Source organism: Emydura macquarii, unplaced genomic scaffold, assembly GCF_026122565.2.
Source record: "Emydura macquarii macquarii isolate MOO-44397 ecotype Brisbane River unplaced genomic scaffold, CSIRO-AGI_Emac_v2 contig_1253, whole genome shotgun sequence".
Lineage (NCBI taxonomy): Eukaryota > Metazoa > Chordata > Testudines > Chelidae > Emydura > Emydura macquarii.
The window spans coordinates 47,217,117-47,242,227 of NW_027131390.1; the positions used below are offsets into that span (position 1 = coordinate 47,217,117).

The 25,111-nt window shown below is 44.1% G+C and overlaps 2 protein-coding genes across 6 annotated transcripts in view; one reads left to right on the plus strand and one right to left on the minus strand.

The window, feature by feature from the left end:
* FN1 (fibronectin 1) overlaps positions 1-18,134 on the plus strand; it is a 71,412-nt gene extending 53,278 nt beyond the window's left edge. For 2 of the 4 annotated variants that reach the window (XM_067548702.1, XM_067548703.1), the window contains 14 exons: positions 598-867; positions 3,957-4,144; positions 5,743-5,830; positions 6,082-6,258; positions 7,755-7,844; positions 8,107-8,286; positions 8,849-8,938; positions 10,183-10,661; positions 12,019-12,157; positions 13,671-13,835; positions 14,787-14,912; positions 15,485-15,591; positions 16,492-16,602; positions 17,344-18,134. In XM_067548702.1, the coding sequence (XP_067404803.1) occupies positions 598-867; positions 3,957-4,144; positions 5,743-5,830; positions 6,082-6,258; positions 7,755-7,844; positions 8,107-8,286; positions 8,849-8,938; positions 10,183-10,661; positions 12,019-12,157; positions 13,671-13,835; positions 14,787-14,912; positions 15,485-15,591; positions 16,492-16,602; positions 17,344-17,418 (2,285 nt within the window). In that variant the 3' untranslated portion in view covers positions 17,419-18,134. Of the gene's footprint in view, positions 1-597; positions 868-3,956; positions 4,145-5,742; positions 5,831-6,081; positions 6,259-7,754; positions 8,287-8,848; positions 8,939-10,182; positions 10,662-12,018; positions 12,158-13,670; positions 13,836-14,786; positions 14,913-15,484; positions 15,592-16,491; positions 16,603-17,343 lie in introns of those variants that run through there. The other 2 variants (XM_067548704.1, XM_067548701.1) reach the window with 2 other exon arrangements.
* Positions 18,135-21,004: 2,870 nt separating this feature from the next.
* ATIC (5-aminoimidazole-4-carboxamide ribonucleotide formyltransferase/IMP cyclohydrolase) overlaps positions 21,005-25,111 on the minus strand; it is a 28,656-nt gene continuing 24,549 nt past the window's right edge. For both annotated transcript variants that reach the window (XM_067548705.1, XM_067548706.1), the window contains exons 14-16: positions 23,827-24,009; positions 22,260-22,415; positions 21,005-21,351 (exon numbers count right to left, since the gene is read on the minus strand). In XM_067548705.1, the coding sequence (XP_067404806.1) occupies positions 21,232-21,351; positions 22,260-22,415; positions 23,827-24,009 (459 nt within the window). In that variant the 3' untranslated portion in view covers positions 21,005-21,231. The remainder of the gene's footprint in view (positions 21,352-22,259; positions 22,416-23,826; positions 24,010-25,111) is intronic.

Sequence of the window (25,111 nt, forward strand, 5' to 3'; positions counted from 1 at the left end):
TCTAATTTGTGAGATAATTGTGTGTACATGGGTACCCCAGGCACGCTTGTTACAAAGCCAATGGGTTTCCTTGATTTAGAACGTAATCTACGTAGTTGTTTGCTATCTTTTCAAATGATTTAATTGGATGTTAATTTATGAAAGAAAATAGTGGGACTGATTCTCTTCAGCCTTGCACGGTTACTCACACTGGTGAAGAGTGAGTGCAACATGCGGGTAGCAGGGGCACCTTATCCTGCTGTGCCAATGTAAAGTGTGTGTAAATTGCATTTCCCTCACTTTACGGCCCCTCTGCATGAGCCGAGTGGAGTAAAGGGGCTATAGTGTAAATGAGAATGAGGAACATGGAGTGAAATCTTAGCCTTATTCAAGTCAATGGCAAAACTCCTATGGGCTTCAATGGGGCTGGGATTTCACCCATTGCCTTTTGCATTCACTTTGCAGAGGTGTAAAGAGCTGTGCAAGGCAGGGGAGAATTAGGCACCTGCTAACCTGAAGACTGCTTTGCATGTAATCAAAATGCTTTTTTTTTTTTCTCTTCCCCTCCCTGCAACCTGTTTTTATGCCATAACCTCTTCCCGTTAATTTGCCTAACAGACATTGACAGCCCTAAAGGACTGACATTCACTGAGGTGGATGTCGATTCCATCAAAATCGCTTGGGAGAGCCCCCAGGGGCAAGTCACCAGCTATCGGGTGACCTACTCAAGCCCTGAGGATGGAATCCATGAGCTAGTGCCCGCCCCAGACGGTGAAGACGACACTGCCGAACTCCCTGGCCTCAGGCCCGGTTCGGAGTACACTGTCAACATCGTTGCCTTGCACGATGACATGGAGAGCCAGCCCCTGACTGGGACCCAGTCCACAGGTACACCTTTAACTACATTGCCCAGCAGGCCACAGTAGCAATGGCTTAGAACTTGTTGGATCAAATATCCTTTCGTATGGCCAACTGGGGGAGTACCTCTGTGGGAGCCATGGGGGATATTTGTTCTTGAAAGCGGACTTTGTTTGGTTGGAGAGGTGGATGATGATTGAAGATTGCTAGGTATTTATTAAGTAAACTAAGGGAAGGCTTGAATTACTAACACAGGTCAGCAACTGAGGAGAGCAGAGTTGAGGGCCACATCGCAGACCCTTCCGGGGCAGGGATCTAAGTAGTTTCTGTCACTTTTAGCCCCTGTCCCTACCAATCCGAGTGGAATTCAGGGAGTGATCTGGTCCCCATCACACACTAGAACAGCATAGCTTGAGGAGACAATAACAAGGCCCATCCCAGGAGCACATCAGACACTAGCCGCACCCCCTCCTCTCTTTGGATGCCCATTATGGCAATGGGAGGACCAGGGACAGATGATATAAAGGGCAAAGGATGGTTTCCTGTCCCCTTTGTGCTGCCGGAGTGGTGCAAAAGGAATGGATCAGAGGCCAGGACCCAGCCTTTAAACGTATATATTCTTTCATAAATAAATACTAGGACAGGCCCTGCTATACCCACTTAGCCCTTTTGTACCCCACGTGCTTCCCAATCTTCCTTTTGGCATTGCTCTGAAGGAAAAAGCACAGCCTCTATTTGCTCACAGCCTGTCCTCCGGCTGTCATTGACACCTTTTCCCCAACAGGGTAAGGATCTGCTCCCTTCAAAAGTGTGTGCCTCCAGTACTTAACAATCAGATCCAACTCAGTTCAGAAGAAAACAGATAGGTCCTTGTTTCCAAGGGTACAACAGGAGAAATAAAACTGTTAAATCATCAGATGCCTGACATGGAGTCTGTATTCCGCAAAAACGGAGAAATCATGGTTTGAGATTTTGGCAGTGAGATAAGAGCAGACAGACGAGCACTTAACCACACTGTCAGTTTATTTAAGCTGCTAGTGGCTGTTATACTAATTTAAGCTGTTTAAGTTATAAATTAGAAGCTTACCACAATGAGAAAGGGGAAGCCCATTTTTTTTTTGATAAGCGAGTTGCAATCAGGGAGTGAACTTGTCACGCTGCGCCTGATGGATTCTTTACAGGCCAGCGGAGAGCTTTTGGGCAGGGCGGCACCTGGGGGGTCCCGATATACTCTCTCACCCCCCACCCCTTTCTAGCAATAAGCTTATTGGTTCTATCTCAATCCACTTGGGGATTGGGTCCTAACACTTGTTATTTTTTTTTGCTATTGGCACTTAGCTAAGGACCAATTCACTACAAGCTGCAGTTACTTGTTTACAATTTTTGCTGACCTTTAGTTGGCTTGAACTGGTTCTGTGGTTAGCCTAATTTTCTACAATTGACCTAGTTTTTTGCGATTTAGCCTACCTTTTCATATTGGCCCGAGTTTATGCCCAAATTAGGAAACACCAAGCTTTTACTTAAGCGGCTTAGTATTACCCATAGGGCCTAGCTATTATTACTTATGCTAAGTCGGGCCTAGCTGATACTGCCTCAGGCCTAGCCACTGCCACTTACGCTGCCCCCCGCATTACAAAATTCTTCCGCTCCTTACAGAGTCTATGAAAAGTTCCAGCAAGACCAGCCTGGGTTTTCTCTGGCTCTGGTTATTGCAGGTTATCTTTTTTACTGTCTAACAGCTACAGCTGTGCTTCATTGACAACAAGCACGTTGGTGTGATGCTTTCTTTCACAGGAGTGTGTCGGTTTCTGACAGTCCCCATTAGAGCCTGATCCTGCTTGTTCCATTGATTAATTGTTTTATTAACAAACCTCCTCCTCAAAACGAGAAATGTGTGCACATGCGTGCATGCGCACATAATAATTACTATCTCCTCTATATTAATTGATGATTTTCCTCTTGCAAAATAATTCCCAGTTCACGCCACTGGTTGTACTGGATCTATAATGTGAGCTCTGTCTGCTGCCAGCAATCTGAAATCTATTGCAGAGTTTCCTGTGTTGCCAGTCAGGTCCTGGTAGCACCTTACAATCGAAGCCTCCATTCATTTGCAAATGAAAAGCTGACACTGAAATTCCATGAGTGTAGGGAAGATTATAGTTCCTAATTTACCGATTAATATAAAAAATAAATTAAAATATCCTAAGTGCTAGAATAATTGATTGAAACGGGATAGGCTGTTTATACCTGTCATAAGTGCAAATAGTAGTTCTTAAACCACTGTCTGGGTTTACCCTTTAGGGACCTCATCAAAAAACTATTGGAGTCAATAGAATTCTTTCCATTGCTTTTCATGGGCTTTGAATGAGGCCCTATTTGAGTAAAGCAAGGGAGAGTTGCATTGTAGCTACATGATGTAAAATCAGGGGGCTTTGCAGCAGCATGGTAATGGTGGACATTATGGTAAGCTATACATTTATTCTGTTATAGACCAAGAGTTACAAATAACAGAGGAGCAAGTAAATATGTCCCATGATGCTTCTATTTCTTTAGTTTATGTGAACCAAATGACTTCTTGAACAAAGTTCTTTATTCAAGCGTTGGGTATCTTAGCTCATGAAGATACCATATGTAAGCAGAACAATGGTTTCTAGAGCCCTGATCCTCCACTGCCTTGTGCCCTGTGTAGGTGGCTGCTTTGCTTTGGCAGTATTTTTACATCCACTCTGCACTCACAGGGCCGCCTTCTCCACTCACTCACACTTTTGTAGACCAGGAGTAACTCTGCAGAGATCAATGGAGTTAGACAAGCTGCCACGCAGTGGTGAAACTGACCTAAATGTCATTTTGGGGCATGAAAAGTAGAGAAAGGTAGATGAGGAACTGACTTTGAGACTGACCAATTGAATGTAAGCACCTCCAAAGCCAGCTTTTGATAGCACTGCCACAGAGCTTTTCAGCTCTTTTGAGCCAGACCTCTGTGGACTATCCAGATCTACCCTAGGCCTTCGCTTGTGTATTTCACACCTAAGACTATTTCACGCTTGTGACTGATAATGCTCTCTCGACTGGAGCCACGTTCTTCCAAACTAACGGTTGTCTAATCAAAATTTTCACAGCAATTCCTCCTCCAACAAACCTGCAGTTTGTTCAGGTAACGCCAACCAGCCTGAAAGTCAACTGGAATGCACCCAACGTTCATCTCACTGGCTACAGAGTGCGAGTGAATCCCAAGGAAAAGACTGGGCCGATGAAAGAAATCAACCTCTCCCCAGACAGCACGTTTGCTGTCGTGTCAGGATTAATGGTAACTCTTTGACCTTTGGTTTCAATGTGTGTGGTGAGGGAGGGGGGATGTTGGATTTCTTCAGCAATTTAAAAATGCTTTGGGCCAAAACCTCAGCGGGGGGTAAATCAATATAGTTCCTGTGGGTCTGGCCTTTGTTTTAAGTCTGGTTAGTTGTAGAACATAGTCCCGTGTATCTTAATAGTTAAAAGACAGTGGATCTTGTCTGCTTAAACTGCAGTTTCCCCGTTCCCTCTTCACTCTGCCCCTTCCAATAAAGCCTAGGGACTTTTCAGGCAAATATGTTTCTGCCGTACACAAGTTCCTGGGGTCATTACCAGAGTAATGGAGAAATTTTATGGCCTGGGTGATGCAGGAAATCAGGTAGACTACTGGTTCTCAACCTGCGGCCCAATGAGCATGCAGCTGTGGCCCATGTGACATCCTCAGGGCCATACAGGTAGTATATATACTGTGTGGATGTGGCTCACGTAACACAGAGAGAACATGGTAAATAGGTTGAGAACCACTGGACTAGAGGACCTAACGATCCCTTTTGGCTTTCAATCTGTGAATCTATGAATCATTTTTAAAGAAGCTTCTGAATAATTTGCAGAAATGAGAGATTTTTTTCCCCCTCATTAAATTCATTTTCAAACCTGAATTGGGCCAGATCCAGCTGCTGTGAACTGAATTAGTTCCCATGGCCAAGGGCTGATGATCTGACCCAATTAAACTTAGATCTGTAATTTCCACTGAATTTGTTCTCAAAGCAGAGCACTTTTGGGTAGTGAAAGGTTTCTGTTTGCATTAGGTAGCTCAGTACATGTATTACCTTCGTCTCATGAGTATTACGCTTCTGCAGCCCAGAGAGGCCTTTCTGCCCCCCCAAACTTCAGAAAGTCATCCAGGTTTCCACTGTAATGTCTTCTGCTTCCTTGTGTGTGCGCACCGTTTATAGTGTTATAGATATGTCAATGCTGCAAGCGGATAATCGCACAGCTTTTCTTTAGCCCTCTATCTGGCCAGCAAATACTATGGTTGTACTCCAAAAGTATACGTGGCACTACTGTCTAACACTCATGAAGGATCTTGGGTTTCTAATACAGCTGCCATTGCTCTACCAGCCTTCCCACTCCTATTCTTTTTGTCATGTATTTTTTTCATGTATTTATTTCAAATACATTTTTAAAGTTTGGGTTTCAAGCTGTTGCTAATAACAGTTTCAACCTTAAATTGGTTTGCCTGAGGAAAAAAAAAACAGGGTCCTGATTCTCTTCTGGTTTGCATCCATGTTCTACCAAAGTAACACCATTGATTCGAACTGAGCTATGCTATGAGTTTTATGGAGATGAAAATCAGATCTCACTTTTTTATTTTTATTTTTGCATTTAACTGGAAGAAAATCTAACCGTCCTGATGATCTTTTGCTCACTTGATTTCTATTTTTTTTAGCATTTCATATTTAAATAGGACCTCAGCAGTGACTGACCAATGTGAAACTACCAACTCCTGGATCAGCTCAGGCTTGTTTCCCTGGGTCCCAGCTTTCCCTGCCTATCTGAAGATTAGACATTCCATTTAGCTCCCTTATCATTGTATAACTTTGTCCTTTCTAGGTGGCCACCAAGTACGAAGTCAGTGTGTATGCTCTGAAGGACTCTCTGACTAGCAGGCCAGCCCATGGTGTGGTCACCACCCTGGAGAGTAAGCAATCATACTTTACAAATATCAGCAAGTACTATGCATGGCGTGTCGGTTGTCAGGCAGAAGTCCATGAGCTCAGTCCTGAGTAAGGATGTCTGCATGTTATGCATGTCTGCATGTGGCCCTTTAAAAATAGTTGATAAAATTCAAAGATTCTGTTAGGGGAATTTTTCTTTTAGCCCTCCCCTGCCTACCGCCAAGTCATTGCTTCTGCCCATTCTACTGACCTCCGATCTTGGCTCTCTGTGCAGATGTCAGTCCTCCTCGCAGAGCCCGTGTGACAGATGTTACTGAGACAACCGTCACAATCATCTGGCGCACCAAGACTGAGACGATCACTGGCTTCCAGGTTGAAGCCATCCCAACAGATGGCCAGAACCCCATTCAAAGGACCATTAGCCCTGACGTTAGATCCTACACCATCACTGGTAAATGAGCGTCTTCATCAGTCTCCTCTGTGTAGTAATATCTTTCAGCTACCAGGCTCATCAGAGATGCATTTGGTCGCTAGTCTGTGCTGGGGATACCTTGGTGGGAATGGAGCTCAGATGGAATTTAGGTGCCATTTTCAGGTGGCTTCACATTGATCTTCTAACACACATACACACTAACCTTGAGAACCCTCATTAAAGCTTTAGATTCTACCTCTGAGAGCAGAACTCCCATTGAAGATAACCCAAGTTCCTTGCAAGGAGGCATTGTTGAATAAGCCCTGATTTGATGGGAGCACAAGAAAATAGTCTTATGAGCATTCACGTTTTGTCTGAGGATGGAAGCATTTTCCACAGCAGCCGCCAGGAAGTGCACTTGTTCAGATCTTCCACACTCTCTTAGTACTGGATTTTTCACTTGCACTTTGCAGATCTTGCTTCATTCACATCATGATCAGAGCCCTGTTAGTAGGTCCAGACCTCCAGCTGCCTAATTTTATGCAGGACTGATATTTCTAGACCATCCCCATTAGGAACCTTCCAAAATCTGCATAGATCTCCAGTGACTATCATTCCACTACCCTCTTTGTTCCACTTCCTAGATCAGTGATACTCAGAGATTCAGAAGCCAAGTTAGTGATCAGCATTACCCAAAAGAGTCACAGTAGTGTGAATTCATTGTTTCACTAATTATATATATAATAAGTGAATATATATATATAATATTATATATATAATAAGTGAAACAATGAATATATATATATATATACACAATGGTATTCTCACAGCAAAATGACTAACCAAGTATTATCTAATTGATTAATAACATAGCAAAAGCATCTCGATTGGTTAATAACTTAGATTGGTTAATAATTAAATCACACGCTATTTTAATATCCTGCACTGCAAAGAGTCACAGGAGACACATTAAAGAGCCACTTGCAGCTCCCGAGCTTCAGTCTGAGTATCGCTGCCCTAGATCATCTTGGCATTCAAGTTTTCTGCTGGTTCAATTCAACTGATACATTGTTTCATTTTTCCATTAATTGTCCTAGCCTGATCATTGAGAACTAATGAGAACAGTGTCCCCGTCACCTTGTAGCAACCCTTCATTCATTGATTGGTCATAACTTCAGATACAGGGCACAAAGCTAAGGGAAAGCAATGGTGGGAGTAGGCTGAATATCCTGTTAGAAGACTTGTATTTCTTGGATAAAGGTAATAACAATCGAATATTTATAATTGGGATTTTCATTAGCACTTGGCATTGACCTAACTCTATTCTCATTGAAGTCAATGGGAACAAAGTTAAGGCAACGAGGTGCTTTTGAAAAATCTCAACCCCTAATTTTTTGCAAGTCTACAGCCAACACACTCATCCTAAGTATTAACACTTAGTTAGATTCTACCTGTAGCAGTGATCGTAGCACCTTTCTGTATAACATTTTAACCAAGCAAGGCTGAAACTTTTCCTATTTCTACTCCAATTTCAGGCTTGCAGCCGGGCACTGACTATAAGATCTACCTTTACACCTTGAACGAGAATGCCCGCAGTTCCCCTGTTACGCTTGATGCATCCACTGGTAATGGCACTTTTTATTTATTTTACATAAGAACCGAAATTATACATGTTATCTGAACTTAGGCTTTCCTTGATTTAGATCACACATGTAATTTACCGCATTTTACAGCCATATTTTCCCCTCTTCGAGCATGAAGCGGATTATCGTCAGAAGGTGACTGCAGCCCATGGAAACCCCTTAGTTGTTGTCAGCTGTCAGGGCAGGGGTGGTGCTCTCATGCTTGCATTTATCACATTCTTTAAATGATTTTGTTTGCTCTTAGCCATTGATGCGCCTTCCAACCTGCGCTTCCTCACAACCACAAGCAACTCCCTGCTGATTACTTGGCAGCCGCCCCGGGCCCGGATCACGGGCTACATCATCAGATATGAGAGACCTGGTGCACAGCCCAAGGAGCTGCTCCCTCGCCCTCGCACCGGCACCACAGAGGCCACGCTTATCGGTACATCTGTTCCCTTTGTCTGGTGAATGCCCTCTGCAATGAACTGAGCATCCCAGTTCTATGGTGGTGTGCCCCATGGGGTCGTGCTGGGGAATTGGGAAGGGTGCGGCTATCTGCACCATGGGTCTCGGCCCACGTGGGGATTAGATGCTGTAGAGCCGATATTCCCCTTTCTCTGCAGGTGGGCAGAGCCTTGACTCCACTTTCCCTGTGTGCCAGCCAATGCCGCTGAGCAGGCAGGGAGGGACAAATATCCAGGCCGCTGTGGGTTTTTAGAAAACAAAATATGAGGTGTTTTCAGTGCTCAGTAAGGTAGGAGCTCCAGAGTCCAGGTCGCTTCACTCCTGAGGATTACGGGGGACAATCAAGATCCTACCAGAAGGAAACCTAAATGGATTATTTGTGCTTAGGACCAAAATAACTGGAGAATGCATTGTACGTGTGCAGTCATTGGAAACCGTAGCAGGGGCAAAACCTTGATAAGTCTCTGTTTAGCTATCCCCGACTGTCATTTTGTAATTAGGGGGTTACTTAACCCTGAGGTTCTTCTGTTCCTCCCCAGGTCTGGAGCCAGGAACTGAATACACCATCTACATCATTGCTGTGAAGAACAATCAAAAGAGTGAACCATTGGTTGGCAGGAAAAAGACAGGTAAAATAATTTTCTGGGCCACCACGATGGGAGATGTTGACTTCTCCTCGCTGGGGAATTAGTCTCAGGGTATGTCTATATTGATGGCGGTATTGTTGGCACCGCTGGATTGATTTTGCGGGGTCGATTGAGCAGCAGTGGAAACTCACTCAATCGATCTGGAAGTCGATGCCGCTAATCCACCCCACAAAAAGAGTAATGCTGCGTCAAGCAGAGGGCATTTCCTGTCTGCATAGCATAGTAGGGACGCTGCGGTAGGTAGAAGTTAGGAAGTCGACGGGAGATATGCAAGCTACTCTTCGTAGCTTGCGTATCTTCTGTCGACTGCTGCCGAATTTCGCTGGCAGCGTAGACCAAGTCTCAGCCCTGTGGTAATGTCGTCTTCTCCACAGGGCTAATGTTATAACATAGCTTAACAACATACACCAGTGAAAGGGATATTTTAATCAAACACAAGCTTTCCCTAAGTGACAGGCTACTTGTAGAAAGTAGCATTCTTCCTTCGTTTTCTTTTTCTTCCATAAAAAGAGGGGTACGTTTTCATAAGCAGGGGGTTCTACAACGGAGGAGGTGATCTACCAAACAACGCAAAGCTCATTTCAGTGTGCTCAGATGCTGAGGACATGAGATTGCATCCAGTTTGTTTTTTCCTGTGTACCTAAACTATTATTAAGTGAAGGCTAACACTCACATTTCCTTCTAGCTTGTGATGGGTTCAGTGGGAGAAGCCCATGTAGACTGAAGCTGTTCATTTGATGTACGCTTGATGCTTTTCAATTTGTCTGACTTGTGTCCAATCTGTGAGACTGCCAGGAGAGTGCCGCAAGTAAAATCTCTGCCAGCCAGCTGGAGACCTGCATAGCATAAGAGCAGCTCCCTTAGCACATGCCCAATGTTTTCTTCAATCAATAGACCATGAATGTCAATTTAAATCACATCTTGTTTTCTTAATTTACACACTGGTGGCTTTTCTGGGGTGCAGTGATCATAGCTTTAGCTCAATAGTATGAAAATCAAACTTTTTTTCTAACCTTTCCCACACTTCAAAATATATATTTTTTTTAAATAGCCACCGTAGAATAATCAAGAGAGGTCTTAAACAGTTTGCTGTACTCTTGGAAGAGTTGCTAACACTTAGTTGCTTTGAGCAGTTTACAACATGCACTGTAGTTGCCTAGTTTATCACAACTAATGCTGGGGCTTAAGGCGCTTTGCTTTATTGCTTCTAACCTTTCTTTGGCTAGACGAGCTTCCCCAGCTGGTAACGCTGCCGCACCCCAACCAAGGCGGACCGGAGATTCTGGATGTACCTTCCACGGTGGAGAGGACTCCTTACTTCACAAACAGGTTTGACAATGGAAATGGTATCCAACTTCCAGGCACCAGTGGCCAGCACACACTAGGAAACCAAGGACAGCAAGTCTTCTTTGAGGAACATGGTTTTAGAAGGACCACCGCTCCCACCACTGCCACCCCCATTAAGTACCGACCAAGACCACAGCCCCCAGATGTGGACGAAGAGATCGACCTTGGTAACAGGTACCCAATACAGAGAGTGGACTTGGCTCAGCCTTCGTTCCCTCACTCACTAGGGCCCCGGCGTAATCACACTACAGGCCAGGAAGCTCTTTCTCAGACAACCATCTCTTGGAGACCCCTGCTGGAGAGCACTGAGTACGTCATCTCATGCCAACCAGTCGGCACCGAAGAAGAGCCTTTACAGGTAATTAACTGTTTTTTCTCAGAGGCACTGGAAATTCTGCAGCTATGTTGGGCTTGATGACAGCAGTCCCTGGACGTTTAAGGAGAAATGACTGTGGGATTCTAGCTTCCCACGGTTGCATTGTAGAGTTGGTGGAACCTTAAGAGTGAGATTTTGCTTATATTTGCATCCATCTTAGGTACTTTCTGCATGCCACTTCACAGTGTAGCATTAAGAGCCCTGCAGGGCTGAGGGCAGGACGCTGAGGGTGGCTCCATGCCTGAGGGAAATAGAGGGTACATTGATTAAAACAGAAAGACCCTGAGACTGTTTGCACTGACTTTTCCATAATGCTAATACAGTGAAGGAGATGTTAGGGGCTTTTACCCTATCAAAGTGCTTCAGAAGAGACCTATATAAGGTTGTGGAATCTCCATCATTGTAGGGTTTTAAGAACAGGTGAGACAAACACCTGTCAGGGATGGTCTAGATAATACTTAGACCTGCCTCGGGGCAGGGGACTGGACTAGATGACTTACTGAGATTCCTTCCAGGCCTACATTTCTATGATATTCTGAAATTTGGTAGTACAGTGGTTCTCAACCTTTCCAGACTAGTGTACCCCTTTCTGGAGTCTGATTTGTCTTGAGTACCCCAAGTTTCACCTCACTTAAAATCTACTTGCTTACAAAATCAGACATAAAAATACAAAAAAGTGGCAGCACACAATTACTTAAAAATGGCTTACTTTCTCATTTTTACTATATAATTATAAAACAAACCAATTGGAATATAAATATTGTACTTAAATTTCAGTGTATAGTATATAGAGCAGTATAAACAAGTCATTGTCTGTATGAAATTTTAGTTTGTACTGATTTTGCTTGTGCTTTTTACGTAGCCTGTTGTAAAACTAGGCAAATATCTAGATGAGTTGATGTGCCTCCCAGAAGACTTTTGCATACCCCCAGGAGTACGCGTACTCCTGGTTGAGAACCACTACAATAGTACAATGAGGCAGACAAGTTAATATTGCCAATCTAAAGATGGTCTTATAGCTAAAGTAAAACAATGGAATTTCGGAAATTTGGGTTCTGTTCCTGTTCTACTGAAGATTTCCTGGGTGATCTGGGGCACATCCCTTCCTTTTTCTCTAAACCAAAGATAGTAGTAACCCCCTACCTCCCCATGGTACATGGAGGCTGAATTCGCTGATATGTGTTGGGAACTCTGGGATGCACAGGACTGGCCCCATTTTGCTAGGCACTATCCCATCGCATCTGAAGACACCAGCCTTACCCTGAACAGCCTGCAGCCCGAAAAGCATGCTCCATCTAAAGCCAATATTTTGGTGACGCTGGCTTTATTGTAATTGCAGTTCAGAGTTCCTGGAACATCCTCTACTGCTACGCTGACTGGCCTTACTAGAGGGGCCACCTACAACATCATAGTGGAGGCACTGAAAGATCGTAGGAGACACAAAGTTCTGGAGGAGGTTGTCACAGTGGGCAATGCTGGTAGGTTAAAGCTAAAGAGTCTGGGCAAAACCTTGCTTTGCACATTTTCTCTCTCTTTCCCACAGCATGGATCTTGCTGGGCACTCACTGTGCTGCAGTGCAATACATAAGTGGGATACGTTCACCTTGTTTACACTGGACACTTCAGAAACAATTCTTTCTGGTTTTGTGGCACAGTTAACTATGCAGTACACTGACTTAGAGATATCCTAATCTACTGCCTGCACGTGCATGGAGAGATGAGGTGGGTGAGGACCAACTTTGGTTGGTGAGCAAGAGGGTCCTAGCGGAAGTCAGAGATTCTAGGGCTCTTCTCAGAGAGAACATGTGATGATGCCAGTGTCTTGGCCAACATTCCCACCCAAAATCAAATTACTGGTACCAAAATAACGTATCTAGCACGAGGAAGGGGTTACTCAGATTGCATATCCTCCTCCTCCCCACTTTCTCTCCAGTGACCAATGGATGGTTAACAAAGTTGCCTGCCAGGAGGTTGTCGTTGGGCCATAGGGTCCAGTCAGTATCTCTCTGCCTGACAACTGCGGTGTAACCAACACCTCTGCTGGCTGTAAATCCCCCGGCTGTATATGGGCGAACCGGCTGGGCAGAGGCCGACTCCGGACATAAGGCCACTTGCTCCTGGGGAGGGGGTGCAGCACCTTCCATAGCTAGGAACCCCAGGGGACATGCCAACTTTTTTGGGATCCAGGCTCTGGCATCTTAGAATCAGGCCAACAATTTTTTTTTGTTTTTTCTCCTCCCCTTTCTGTTATTTCCTGGTCTTTTAAAAAAATAAACTGAAAGCAATTTAAGAGCTAAGGAAAGGTACCAGATTGATAGTCACTCTCTCTATAGAATATGTCCAGCAGTGCAGTTCAAAACTTCCCACCACTGCCGCCGCCTCTAATCCCAACGACGGTGTTGGTGGTGTGGACATAGGTCTGCCAGGATCTGAACTGAGACCACTAACTCACCTGACACAGGCTGTCAAGCATCTGGCTGATGAGACACCAATCTCAGCTATTGGTTTCCTAAGGGGGGAAAATCTCTGCATCGAAGCATTAGCCAGCCAGACATCCCCACGTCTCCTCTTATCACCTGGGGTTTCAGTCTGTGCATGAGGTTAGCTCGAGCCCCAGCACGCCTGAAATTTGTCACTCCCAAACTCTGCCTCATAGAGTCCAAATTCCTGCTGCTCCGGGCCAGCGTGGCACGTTTCTCGGTAAAGGTGGGACCATCAGATTGCTGCACTCCAGGACTGAATGCAAAACGTGTGCTCACTTGAAAGCTGGCAGGTCAAAAATGAAAATAACTTTCACCTCTCCGGTTATCATCGCTTTACTGCGCGCTGCCCAATGCAACCATAAAATAAATCCTAGGGCTGCTGTTACGCTGACAATGCCGCCGAGCAGATGCTCGGCCTACTCAGAAGATGCATTCCATTACGACTGTGCTTCTCTTTCGAGGTTTATATCCCTGTATCTGACACCTGCCTGTTCTCTCTCCTTTCCAGTGTCTGAAGGGGTGAACCAGCCAACCGACGACACATGTTATGATACCTACACTGGCTCCTTCTACTCCATAGGCGAGGAATGGGAGCGATTGTCTGAAACTGGCTTTAAACTCTGGTGCCAGTGTTTAGGCTTTGGCAACGGTCATTTCCGATGCGATTCATCTAGTGAGTAGCTTGCTTTTGTCCGTCCAAGCACACCTCTCAGCTCCATGTATAATTAGCACTAATGGCGTGTTTGGCAGATTCAGTCTGACCCAAACGTGGAGCCAATAAATGTACACTCTAGTACATAGTAATGTTTTGTGTCATTGAATGATGGAAAACTTTCGTTAACTGTGGAGACTTACGGCAATCAGCATTGCCAGACAGACCGCACTACTGCAGTAGCATTTAGTTTGAGTTTTGCAGGAGCAGGTCTTAAGTAGACAAAATTCAGATGAAGGGTAGAGGATGAAACAATATCAATGTGATTAAGTGGTTCTATAGGGCAAGTATCTAACTGATGTAAATGATGCTTTTTGTATTACAAAGCAAGCAAAGCAAAGAAGGAATTTCTATAGTGTGTATATAGCTTTGAAAGTAATTGCTACAAGGCAAACATTTGTTCACAGGTCCAATCATTATATTTCATCATGTGGTACACAAAGTTTGTTATTTTCCCATTAGCGGTGTGAAATGATTATACTCTATTATTGGCTCTTTAAAAAAAGATTAGTATTCAGTGGATTGCCCCCTCCCTGTGTCTGTTTAAGCTTCCTTTTTATGTAGTTCCAGGGATTCCTACCTCCACCCCTACAAATGACATCGTTTATTTCTTTCCCCACCCATTTCCTCCTTAAGAGGCTTTTCTACCTTTACCCACGTCTAAAATGGCCCTCCCTGATTCAAAGTTCTAGTCTTGCATCAAGTTCTGGGAAAAGGAAATGCAGCTCTGGACACATCCATAGAGTTGTGTCCATTTACACCAGCAGTCGATTTCTTCTTGGAGCGCACATGGAGGTCAATGGATTTCTCTCTCCTCCCCTTTGGTTGGACCATGAGGCTTCAGATGACTTCTCCACCCCTTAAAGAACGTATAAATTAACCACCTGATTGTTGTTCCTCTGGTTCATTCAGAATGGTGCCACGATAATGGGGTGAACTACAAGATTGGTGAGAAGTGGGACCGGCAGGGCGAGAATGGCCAGATGATGAGCTGCACGTGTCTTGGGAACGGAAAGGGAGAATTCAAGTGTGACCCTCGTACGTCCTTTTATGCTGTACATTCAAGTTAACTCTCATCTTACCTGTGCTAATAGAATCTCATCATTGTGGCACAGAGTGGGTGGAACCTAAATGCAGCTAAAAGAGTGCAACATAAATGTGCCTGTTTTACTCGGAGGGGGCGGGGCCCCAGGCTGGAGTGCGGGTTTGGGAAGGCTAAGCCTTCCCCCACCTATTATACTGACTGCCTATGCTTCTCTGTTAGACAAGGCAGTAGCAGGCTAATCAACCTCTACAAACATTAGAACACTACGTTAAGTGGGTATACGTTATGTGGCCTTTCACTTGAAGATCCGAGCACTTAGCAAACATGCATTGAGCCTCAACACCCCTCTAAGGCAGATAAACATCACCCTTATTTTGCAGATGATGAGTAAACTGAGGCCTTTAAATCAATTGATTTACCCAAAGCCAGTCAATGAGTCACTGGCAGAACTGGGACAGGGGAGCTCTGACTCCTGGGTTCTTGCTCTAGTGCTCCAGATCTTAATATTTAAAAGTAAATATAGACCATGAGACAGAATCTTGCTTCCTCCTTCGATTCTCTGCAGATGAGGCAACGTGCTATGATGATGGGAAGATGTACCACGTAGGAGAACAGTGGCAGAAAGAGTACCTTGGAGCCATCTGCTCCTGTACTTGCTATGGAGGACAGCAGGTAGGCAGGACACATCTGGAATGCTAATACCACTGTGATGAGGCACGCTGTTGGGAAACCCAGGCTTGAGGTGATGGGGTGGGAAATGTGACATTTTATTAATAGCTTGCTAAAACTTTAGAAGTTTAGGGCTGAGTCAGCAGTTACATCATCAGGGAATGCTGTCACAGGATTTACCACCTCTGAAATAAACACAAACTTGGAACGGCCCTTTCACCACAACATCAGAGGTGAAATCTCCAGAAAAGTCAGTTTCCTTTGTGCCTCTCCCACGTTTGTTTTAAAAACACGTCCAGTACACCAACTAGAGGTTCTCCAACTCGGCCCATAGGCCATTACTGGTCTCTGAAGATGGGTCTGGTCACAGCATACTAAGCTCCTCCACCTTTCCAGCTGCTGAATTACTTTCCTGACACTTTTTTTCCTATCTAAGCAATTGCTGTAGTTGCTGCGTGGAAATTTATGTGCTCACACAGCGGGCTGGGGAGTGGGCCATACAATAGCAAGTGGGGGAGAAGGTGTTCGTGAAACAATCTCACTGTTGAAATGCAGCCCGCAGTATGGAAAAGTCTCCGAACACCTGTTGCAGACTTATTTACCCTTTACCCGTGTGGAACTACACCTCCCCCTTACCTGTGAATCAAAGGGTGGCCACCTTGGCAGCGCACACAGCCCAAAGAGAGGCCTGTAGCAAGGGAAGCAGCAAATGGGAATGCATAAGGAGGAAGGTAAAGCAGACCAGTCCCTACTTTAACTTTCACCATCTTCTACTTTCTGGGGGAGGGGTGACCCCTCACTGCAGCACGGGTGTCAAAAGGGTAGCTTCGATTTCAGCACAGTTTCCCCAAGGATGAAGATCTTTAAAAACAGTAGCTGACGGCTGTGTGTGTTTCTCTCCAGGGCTGGCGCTGTGACAACTGCCGCAGACCTGGTGTTGAGACGGCCCCTGAAGGGTCTACTGGTCATTCCTATACACAGTTTTCACAGAGATACCACCAGAGCACAAATACCGTATGTATAGAGACCTCATTTCCATTCATTACGAGTCTTGCCCGGGGGGGAGGAGGGGGGGGAAGCATATGTTACATACAACTCATGTTAATCATCATCCTGGATTAGAAAGAACCTCTTGGTCTGCCACTGACACAAAACCTTTTAAGGTCTCATTTCAGCAAACCTCCCCCTCTTCAGCAAAGAACTTAAGCACGTTGATTATAATGGGATTTAATCACAGGTTTAAGTCTCAGTATTTGCTTTAATACAATAGACCTTCAAAGTTACGAACTGACCAATCAACCACACACCCCATTTGGAATCAGAAGAACACAATCAGGCAGCCACAGAGATTAAAAAAAAAAAGAAGCAGCAAATACGTAAACTACTAAAAAAAATAAAGGGAAAGCAGCATTTTTCTTCTGTGTAATGTTTCAAAGCTGCATTAAGTTTAATGTTCTATTGTAAACTTTTGAAAGAACCACTAGAACGTTTTGTTCAGAGTTACGAACGTTTCAGAGTTACGAACAACTTCCATTCCCGAGGTTCTACTGTACTTTGCTGAATTTCAGCCCTAAATACCAATTGTTCTCCAAACCTTCACATACTAAGGCAAATCAACAGAACGGTCTGTAGTGAGAAATCCAAACAACTGCAGATCCCAAGAAGGGTGGCTGCATTTCTCGGCCAAAGTTACGATGTTCCAGCACTTGTCTTTTACGGTATTGAGTACTAACTGGTTTCCTGTCCTCTCAGCAGAATGTCAATTGCCCGATTGAGTGCTTCATGCCCTTAGATGTACAAGCAGACACACAACATCGACAAGGAAAGTAACATCCAGCAAGTCTTACACCACCACCAACAAAAATGTATCTACCAAGATGAACATCCAAACTGGAGTGATACTAGCAAAATCAGACCTTTAAGAATGGCCTTCCGCTCTGGAGTCACTTTCCCAGCTTTAAGCTCAACTCACAGCTTCTCCAAACATCCGTCTTGGCGTATTTCAGACTTTTCTCATGATTGATAGCAGTGTATTGTCTTGTTTTGCTCAACGTGTTGAATACCATTCAGTATTTTCATTGAAAAAGAGATACTAAATTGTGAATTGGTTGGGGATCAAAATATTATGTGGTTCGGGGGGAGGGGAGGAAGGATCCTTTGACATACAAACAAATTAATGAGAATGACACTAATGTTTAGAGGAAGGAAAGTCCATTGAATGCTTCTGCTTTGACCTGAGCGTGCAGCCAGCAATAACCTAGGGACTGCATCCCCCATCACTGTGGTATTTAAAATATGCACAGTCCTAATTTTTTCTAAATGATCCAGTTTTTCCAACTGTATCTTAGTATCTCATGTTATTTATCAATTTTGTTCTCCACCCTTCAAGTGTTTTTATATGGGGAAAAAATGTATGGAAGACACTTAGTATGCAGTTGACAGAGGAATTTGGTGTAATTATGATCAGTGATTATTTTTTATACTGTAAGTGCCAAAGCTTTACTACTGTGGAAAGACAACTCTTTTAATAAAAGATTTACAAACCAGATGTGTGATTTAGTGATTTTTCATTATGGTTGCAGTGAGGTTCAGGGAAAGAAAGTGTACACTGAACTGGAATAGCACTGACTTTGGAAACAAGATGGGATAGCTATCTTTCTGCAATAAAGTTCAAAATAGGAGAATATTTGTTTTCTTAAAGAAAGTATCAAGGAATAGTTTATTAATTGAATGACAGTAGCACCAAGAGGCACTAGTGGAGATCAAAGCACCACTGAGTTAGTACAAACCCCATAGAGTCAGTACACACAAACTAAGAAAGTGATTGAGAGACCTTCAGGGCAGGGGTAATTAGATGAAAGAGACAAAGGATAGGAGAAAGGAAGTAGTATTCTCTCTGTTTTAAAGATGGGAAACTGAGACAGCGCTTGGGGCCTTGATCCACCAAGGTACTTAAATATGTGACTAACCAATTACATGTGTTTTACTCATCAATTTTAATGGGACAACTGACATGCTTAAAGTTAGCCATATGCTTAAATATTTGCTGAACTGAGATCCAAATGCCTTGTCCAGGATCCCAAAGGAAGTGAAACAGGTAGGAAATGAACCTAGGTCTCCTGAGAACAGGCCTGTGACTTAGCTATAAAACCACTCATACAGAGTAAGCATTTGGGAAGATTATAAATGATCCTAATTAATCTCTCCTTAGAACTGTTGATGCAGAATAATTTAATCACTCATATTTTAGCAAGGGATGGAAATGTACAAAACATACTTGTCTCAGTTTTAAAAGAATGTATAGATTCATACTACTGAAAATGGGCTGTTGCAACTACATTCCCAATATGGCAAAATTAAAAATCAAAGTGCAGAATACAGTTTGTTCAGGCACTCTTGCTAATTAAAGTGATCCTAGTTGGAACCTCAAGCTACTATTTGTAATACATACAATTAATTCCTTCCATCATTTTATTATATGGCACCTCAGCAGAAATATATTAACAATAAATCCGTCTTCCCTTATTGTGGAGAATTTCTGCTGAGGTGCCATATAATTATATATATATATATATATATATAATTAATTATATATTAAAAAACAAACACGGCAAATACATGGGCAACTATTTCTAAACAGGTAACAACTGTGGAATATTTGGAAGAATGTTTTGCTGTGATCTTGTTAGTTAAGGGAATGAAAATGTTAAAATTTGATCACATTGATAGCTCTTATTCACTTACTTCATAGTGTCCCATTTGTTCTGAAGTAAAGTACTTCAGTGGCAATTCTTTGCCAGCAACAGCGACCAAACAGCAGGTCTTGCCTAGATCCGATTAAGTTTCCTACCAATCTGATTTATATTTACTGCTGAAAAGATGCATCCCTACTCCACCCACTTAAGAGAGTTTCTGGAGTTTACTGAAAGAGCAATTTTACAATCAGATATTCAATTTTACATTCACCCAGAAAATCACCACAAATCTAAAAATATTTTCCCTTAGGAATTTTTTTAAAGTAAATTCAGTTGGATTGCAATGAATTAAACTAGGAATAATACCCTTCGCTTTGTAGTGCCTGCATTGCAAAAATCTCAAGATCAACACTTATGTGGCAATACCAAATGTGAAAACTTCCTTCATGATTCCTTGTGCCAAATTCTGCTCTCGACTATACAGGAGTTGCGCTATTCAAGCCAATGGAATTACTCTGAATTTACTTAAATATAAAATGACAATGGAATTTGGCTTTCTGACATGAGAAATATGGCAAAACACAGCAATCATTTTCACAGATTTCTATCACTCAGACAGCTCAATTGTTTGCAACTAGTAAAATTGTTGAAGTAAGAAAGAACACTATCCCAATACTGTTAATAGCTAAATAAGTACCTAAAATATACTAGAATTAGAAAGGTTTAGATCGGTCGAGAGAAAATTAGTTCTCTTTTAAACTAGATTTCCATTATTGCATCTTTTTCAAGATGGTTTATTCATAGCCATCCAGACCTCACTCCAGGAATCTATGCCTTTATGACCTCAACTCTAGATAACTAGCTCATTCTAGATAGCTTAGACACAAATCCTGCATCGTGGCAGGGCGTTAGACTAGATGACCCTTGCAGTCCCTTCTAACACTATAGTTGTATGATTCAAAGGGCAGTGTCCTACCCATGCGACCATGCCAAATGCAGCAGGTGATGTTTTGCATCAGTTGAAGATCACCCCTGAAATGTATAACGCGGAGATGACTCTCACAAAATACAGTTGTATCAGTGGCAAAAGTGAACAAGTTTTATAAATGCAAGCAAAGACACACCCCTTGAAATGTGCTGGCAGTAGCTAAACACCAGCATATCGGGATTTGTTCATATTGCTAAACTTCAGATTTGCACTTGTTTTTCTAATCACAGTTCAGCACTACATAAAGCAAACCATACACATCTGAGAATGGAAGTAGCTCTAGGCAAGACGCCTAGGTACAAACTCTGACTTGAAATATCTTGGTATGAGAACCACGTATGTAAGATTCACAGGGACTTGTATCTCCCCTTTGCGCTAAGAAAGCAATTCAACCCTGCCCATTGGCAAAACACTCATATAGCGGGATTTGGTGCATTGAACCTGAAACTGCCTCAGATACAGGACCAATTACATCTTCACAGCAAAAAACGAGGATAATGGATTGGATACATTGGAAGAAAGCTGCCAGCCCAAAAGAAATCTGTGCAGTTTCAGTTTATAACAGATTTGTATCAATTCATTAAAAATCTGGCTGCAAGGCAGACTTTCATAGTGTTCCATCAGCTTTTTAATGAATTTGTAAAATCTGGGCTATAAAATTTAACTCGTAAAATGAAGCCTCTTGGCCTGAATACACAAAGAATTCGGATGATAAGACTACACACTCAACACAGCCAGAAACCGTGTATTTATTTTCAAAAGAAAATTTCATTTGCAGGTATCAACTTTTGCTTTTATTTGCAGCCAGCAGCAGAGGCTCTGCTTATCGACTACAGGAGGATGCTCTAACGCGCGTGCAGACTGGGTTTCCTGATGTAACCGGTGAAGCTACGGCCACCGCTTATGCCGATGCTGGGGCGGACGAGTGACAGTGACCGGCTGTGACAGCCCATGGTGGGATCAGTGATGGAACAGTCGAAGATTGGTGTGAATGAGCGTTATTCCCAGCTCATTGCATGCTTCGATCACAACTTGGTCAGCTGCCGAGCCGGATGGGGCAGCAATAAACTGTACTCCGCTCTGAACAAAGATTTGGAGAAGCTAAAGGTTAGTGATGAAAAACAAAAACAACCAGAAGAACTGTGCCATGAAACACTGTGCAATACGGTACAACCAGCAGAGACCTGTCCTCTTCTCCCGGCCAGATTGTCAGCCCCCAACTCACTCGGAATATTTGTATTCTTGTAGTGCCTAGGGGTATGTCTACACTGCAGTTAGATGCCCGCAGCTGGCCTGTGCCAGCTGACTTGGGCCACACGGCTTTCAAGTGCAGTATAGACTTCCAGGCTCATGCTCTGGGACCCTCTCACCCCGCAGGGACCTAGTACCCGGGCTCCAGCCCAAGTCTGGAAATCTACACTGCAATTAAACAGCCCCTTAGCTCGAGTCAGCTGGCCTGGGCCAGCCACGGGTGTCTAACTGCAGTGCAGACATACCCTAGGAGTCCTAGGCACGGACCTGCTCCCTGTTGTGCTAGGCACCGTACAGCCACAGAACAAAAAGATGGTCCCGTCCCCAAAGGGTTTACAGTCTGGTCTGTTATTCACATGAGAAGTCCTGGACTACTCCTCATGGAAGTAACTGCTTGCCAGGGTGAGTAAAAGGCTTGCAATCTGCTCCTCTGAGCTTCACAGCACCCTCTGGCTATTCTTTAGCTACATTTGTCATACTTATAACACTCCTTTAATTTTACAGCCAGCATCACTGCTGGGTATCAAACTCCTCTGCAGCAGGGACACCATAATGCCCCAGAGCAATCTCTCCCAGAATGCTGTGGCTCCGGCCGGCACATTTCAAGCACAGATGTGTATGAAATGCAGACATATTCCACATTGCACGATATTAACGAAACGAAGCAAAAAAAATAAAATAAAATCCAGGTATTTCCCTTATGTCACCCTGACATCCCAGCCTCACAATGACCTTACCCCTTTAGCTCTGTCCACATTATCCCTAAAAGGGAAGAATGCATCAGAGCTGAGGGCGACTGCATCCAGCTGGCCAATCCACTCCTTCTTCTCTGCATCAGTTAACTGCACTGGGACCTCCTCAAACATCGCCTTCCATTTATCCAGATCCTCACCCTGCAGAAACAACAGGGTCAGCTTAGTCCGACAGCATTCGTTCTGCTTATTGCTCCCTGGAATATCACTGTGCCAGAAATGGCTTCCGGGCATCCCTCCCAGCTCCCTATTAATGCGAGCAAGGTCATTTCTTTTACATCCAAGTTCACGTATGTTCTGTAGTCCTGGTCTGTCTTGGTGCTCTGCTGCTGCGAACATCAGACCTGGAATTACTAAACCCTAAGTGACTGTGGAAATAGATCATCAACGGCTGCTCATGCTACCCCCTGCTCCTGGCTCATCTCAGGCCTATAGGCTTTGCTTGCCCTTGTTTGTGCAAGACCGCTCTGTGTAAACGCAGAACACACACAAATGGGATTTCGCATAAGGGGCTTCACACACGTCTGACAAAAGGGGATGGGAGGTGGATTCGTACAGTTTAAGAAGGTGACTCATAAGGCAAGCTCTTCTAAGGAAGCAACTGATATATGGATGATTCACTAGCTTCCCATTCCAGCTGTTGTATTTATACTTTAAAAGGGCATATTCTTTACTGTGTGTAACAGCCAGGCCAGTTTGATTCCAGGAATTCAAGCAGCCACACAAATAAATTGCAATCACTCGAGTGAAAACAGAGCGGAAAAAGTTGAAATGCTGGCAACCCTCTGAACCTTTTATTCTTGGTTTTCTAAGAGTCAGAATTAATTTAGTGCTTCTGGAGACTGCTGGATAAAACAGCCCTGGAGATGGACGTGCTCTGAACAGGTAGAATGTCCACGTTCCCCCACGCTGGGAAATCAGGAGACCTGGTTCTATCCCTGGCTCTGCCACTGACCTGCTGTGTGACCGTGGGCAAGTAATTTGCCATCATGCCCCTCCCACCATCCCTATTGTCTATATTGGAAGCTCTTTGGGGCACAGCTTATCACTGCTATGTGTCCAGCGCCTGACCCAATGAGGCCCTGGAGTTGCACCCAATAACACCACCACACCAGCTATCTCTGGCTACATGAGGCTTTTCCAATGCGGTGCCTATGTGTGTCCCTAGGACTGCAGGGATCGTTATTGTGGGGGCAGCATCTGGAGCGTGAACGTTTCAACTTCCCTAGGTTCTGGAGAGAGACTGTCATATTCGCACAGGCCAAGCAGTTCTCAAGCTCTAATGACCTCTGGCCATTAACAGTCTGGGCCCCATTTGACCTGTACCCAGAAGTTGATTGAATGAATCCCAACACCCATCCAGTCCTCTAATACGCCGAACGTTCCCCCCTACACAGAATGACTTCAGGAGACAGATGGGTGGCTGCACTAACCAAGATTCAGGTATCCCTGCCCTGGCACATTCATTAACACTGAGCCCACAAGAAACAATTTCTCGCCTCGCTTTGTGGAACTTCCTGGACTGTCTTTAGGGAAAACTCTTGTGCTTTACCTCGCCGATGGTCCCGGTGACATACTGATCGATGGCATTGGAGATCTCCGCTCTCTTCACTCCAGCTTTGAACTTCATGGCTAGCACTTGGGGATGGTGTCTGAGCCACCAATGGTTCGCCTTGTCACCGGCAAGCCGCGTGCAGTGGATTCGGGACTGCTGGCCTGCTCCCATGCCGATGACCTGAAGCACATGCAGAACGCTGTAATTAACGGCCAAAGCGCATGTCTCTGCGCGTTGTGATCTCTATCAAAGCAGCACTAATCCCAGAGCAATTATAAACAGACAAAGCCTCCTGGATGCCAACTGTTCCTTTATGAAGACAGAGAAAAGCCTTACGGTCCACCTTTGGATGGGAATGCGTGCTCTATTAATACCTACACCCTTCATCCTGCAACTTGTGTACGGTGCAGACCCCAGCACTTGTGAATTTACTGGAGTTCTAGGTCTGGGTTATGTGTGGGCACCAGGGTCTATCTGTGTGCAACAAGAAGCAGGATCGGGACCCAAGTAACCAAGACTGGCACCAAGTTGAGCAGAACGGGCTCTGTCCATAATGTCTTTACATCTCTCCCAGGTACAGCTATGTATACTTTAGTTCTACATCCTACACGATTAGTACCATTCTCATTTTTGTTAAAATCAACATTTTCTAGCCCAGGCATGAAATCTACTTCACTCATGAGGATGTTTGATTATCTCACCCATCCTATATGTAGGTGCCCTGTTCCTATTCATTATTTGCCCTACCACAACACCCAGGAGCCCTGGCCATGGACCAGGACTGCACTGTGCTAGGAGCTGGAGAAATGGACAAACAGAATTCAGGACGTGAAATTTAGCAAGTACTGGCATGCACCTTCTGCCCAGGGAGGTAAACTGTCACACCAAAAAAAAGTTTGATGCAGTTCTGGCTTGCACTTAACAAGTCCTCTGTCTGCTCCAGGAATTAACAGGGTTGGTGAGAGAGTCTAGCTATCCCACCTGTTCTTGGAAAGAGGCATTGGAAAGAGAATTCAGGTCTATGTTCAGATCACCTCCATGGATGTAATCTTTCAAGGCACTCAGATGCTACCATGATTGGCATGGGATAAACAACTATGCTGATTAGATGCAATCTCTGGAATATTACAAACAAGCCCCAGTCAAGTCTGATGAGGAAAATCAAGTATTCAATCTGGATGGCTGGTCTGACACATCAGCGCACAACTTGAAACATCAAAGCTTTGCAGCTGCCAATACATTTCCTATGATGCCATCTGCCAGAGAGAAGAGGATTTAAAAA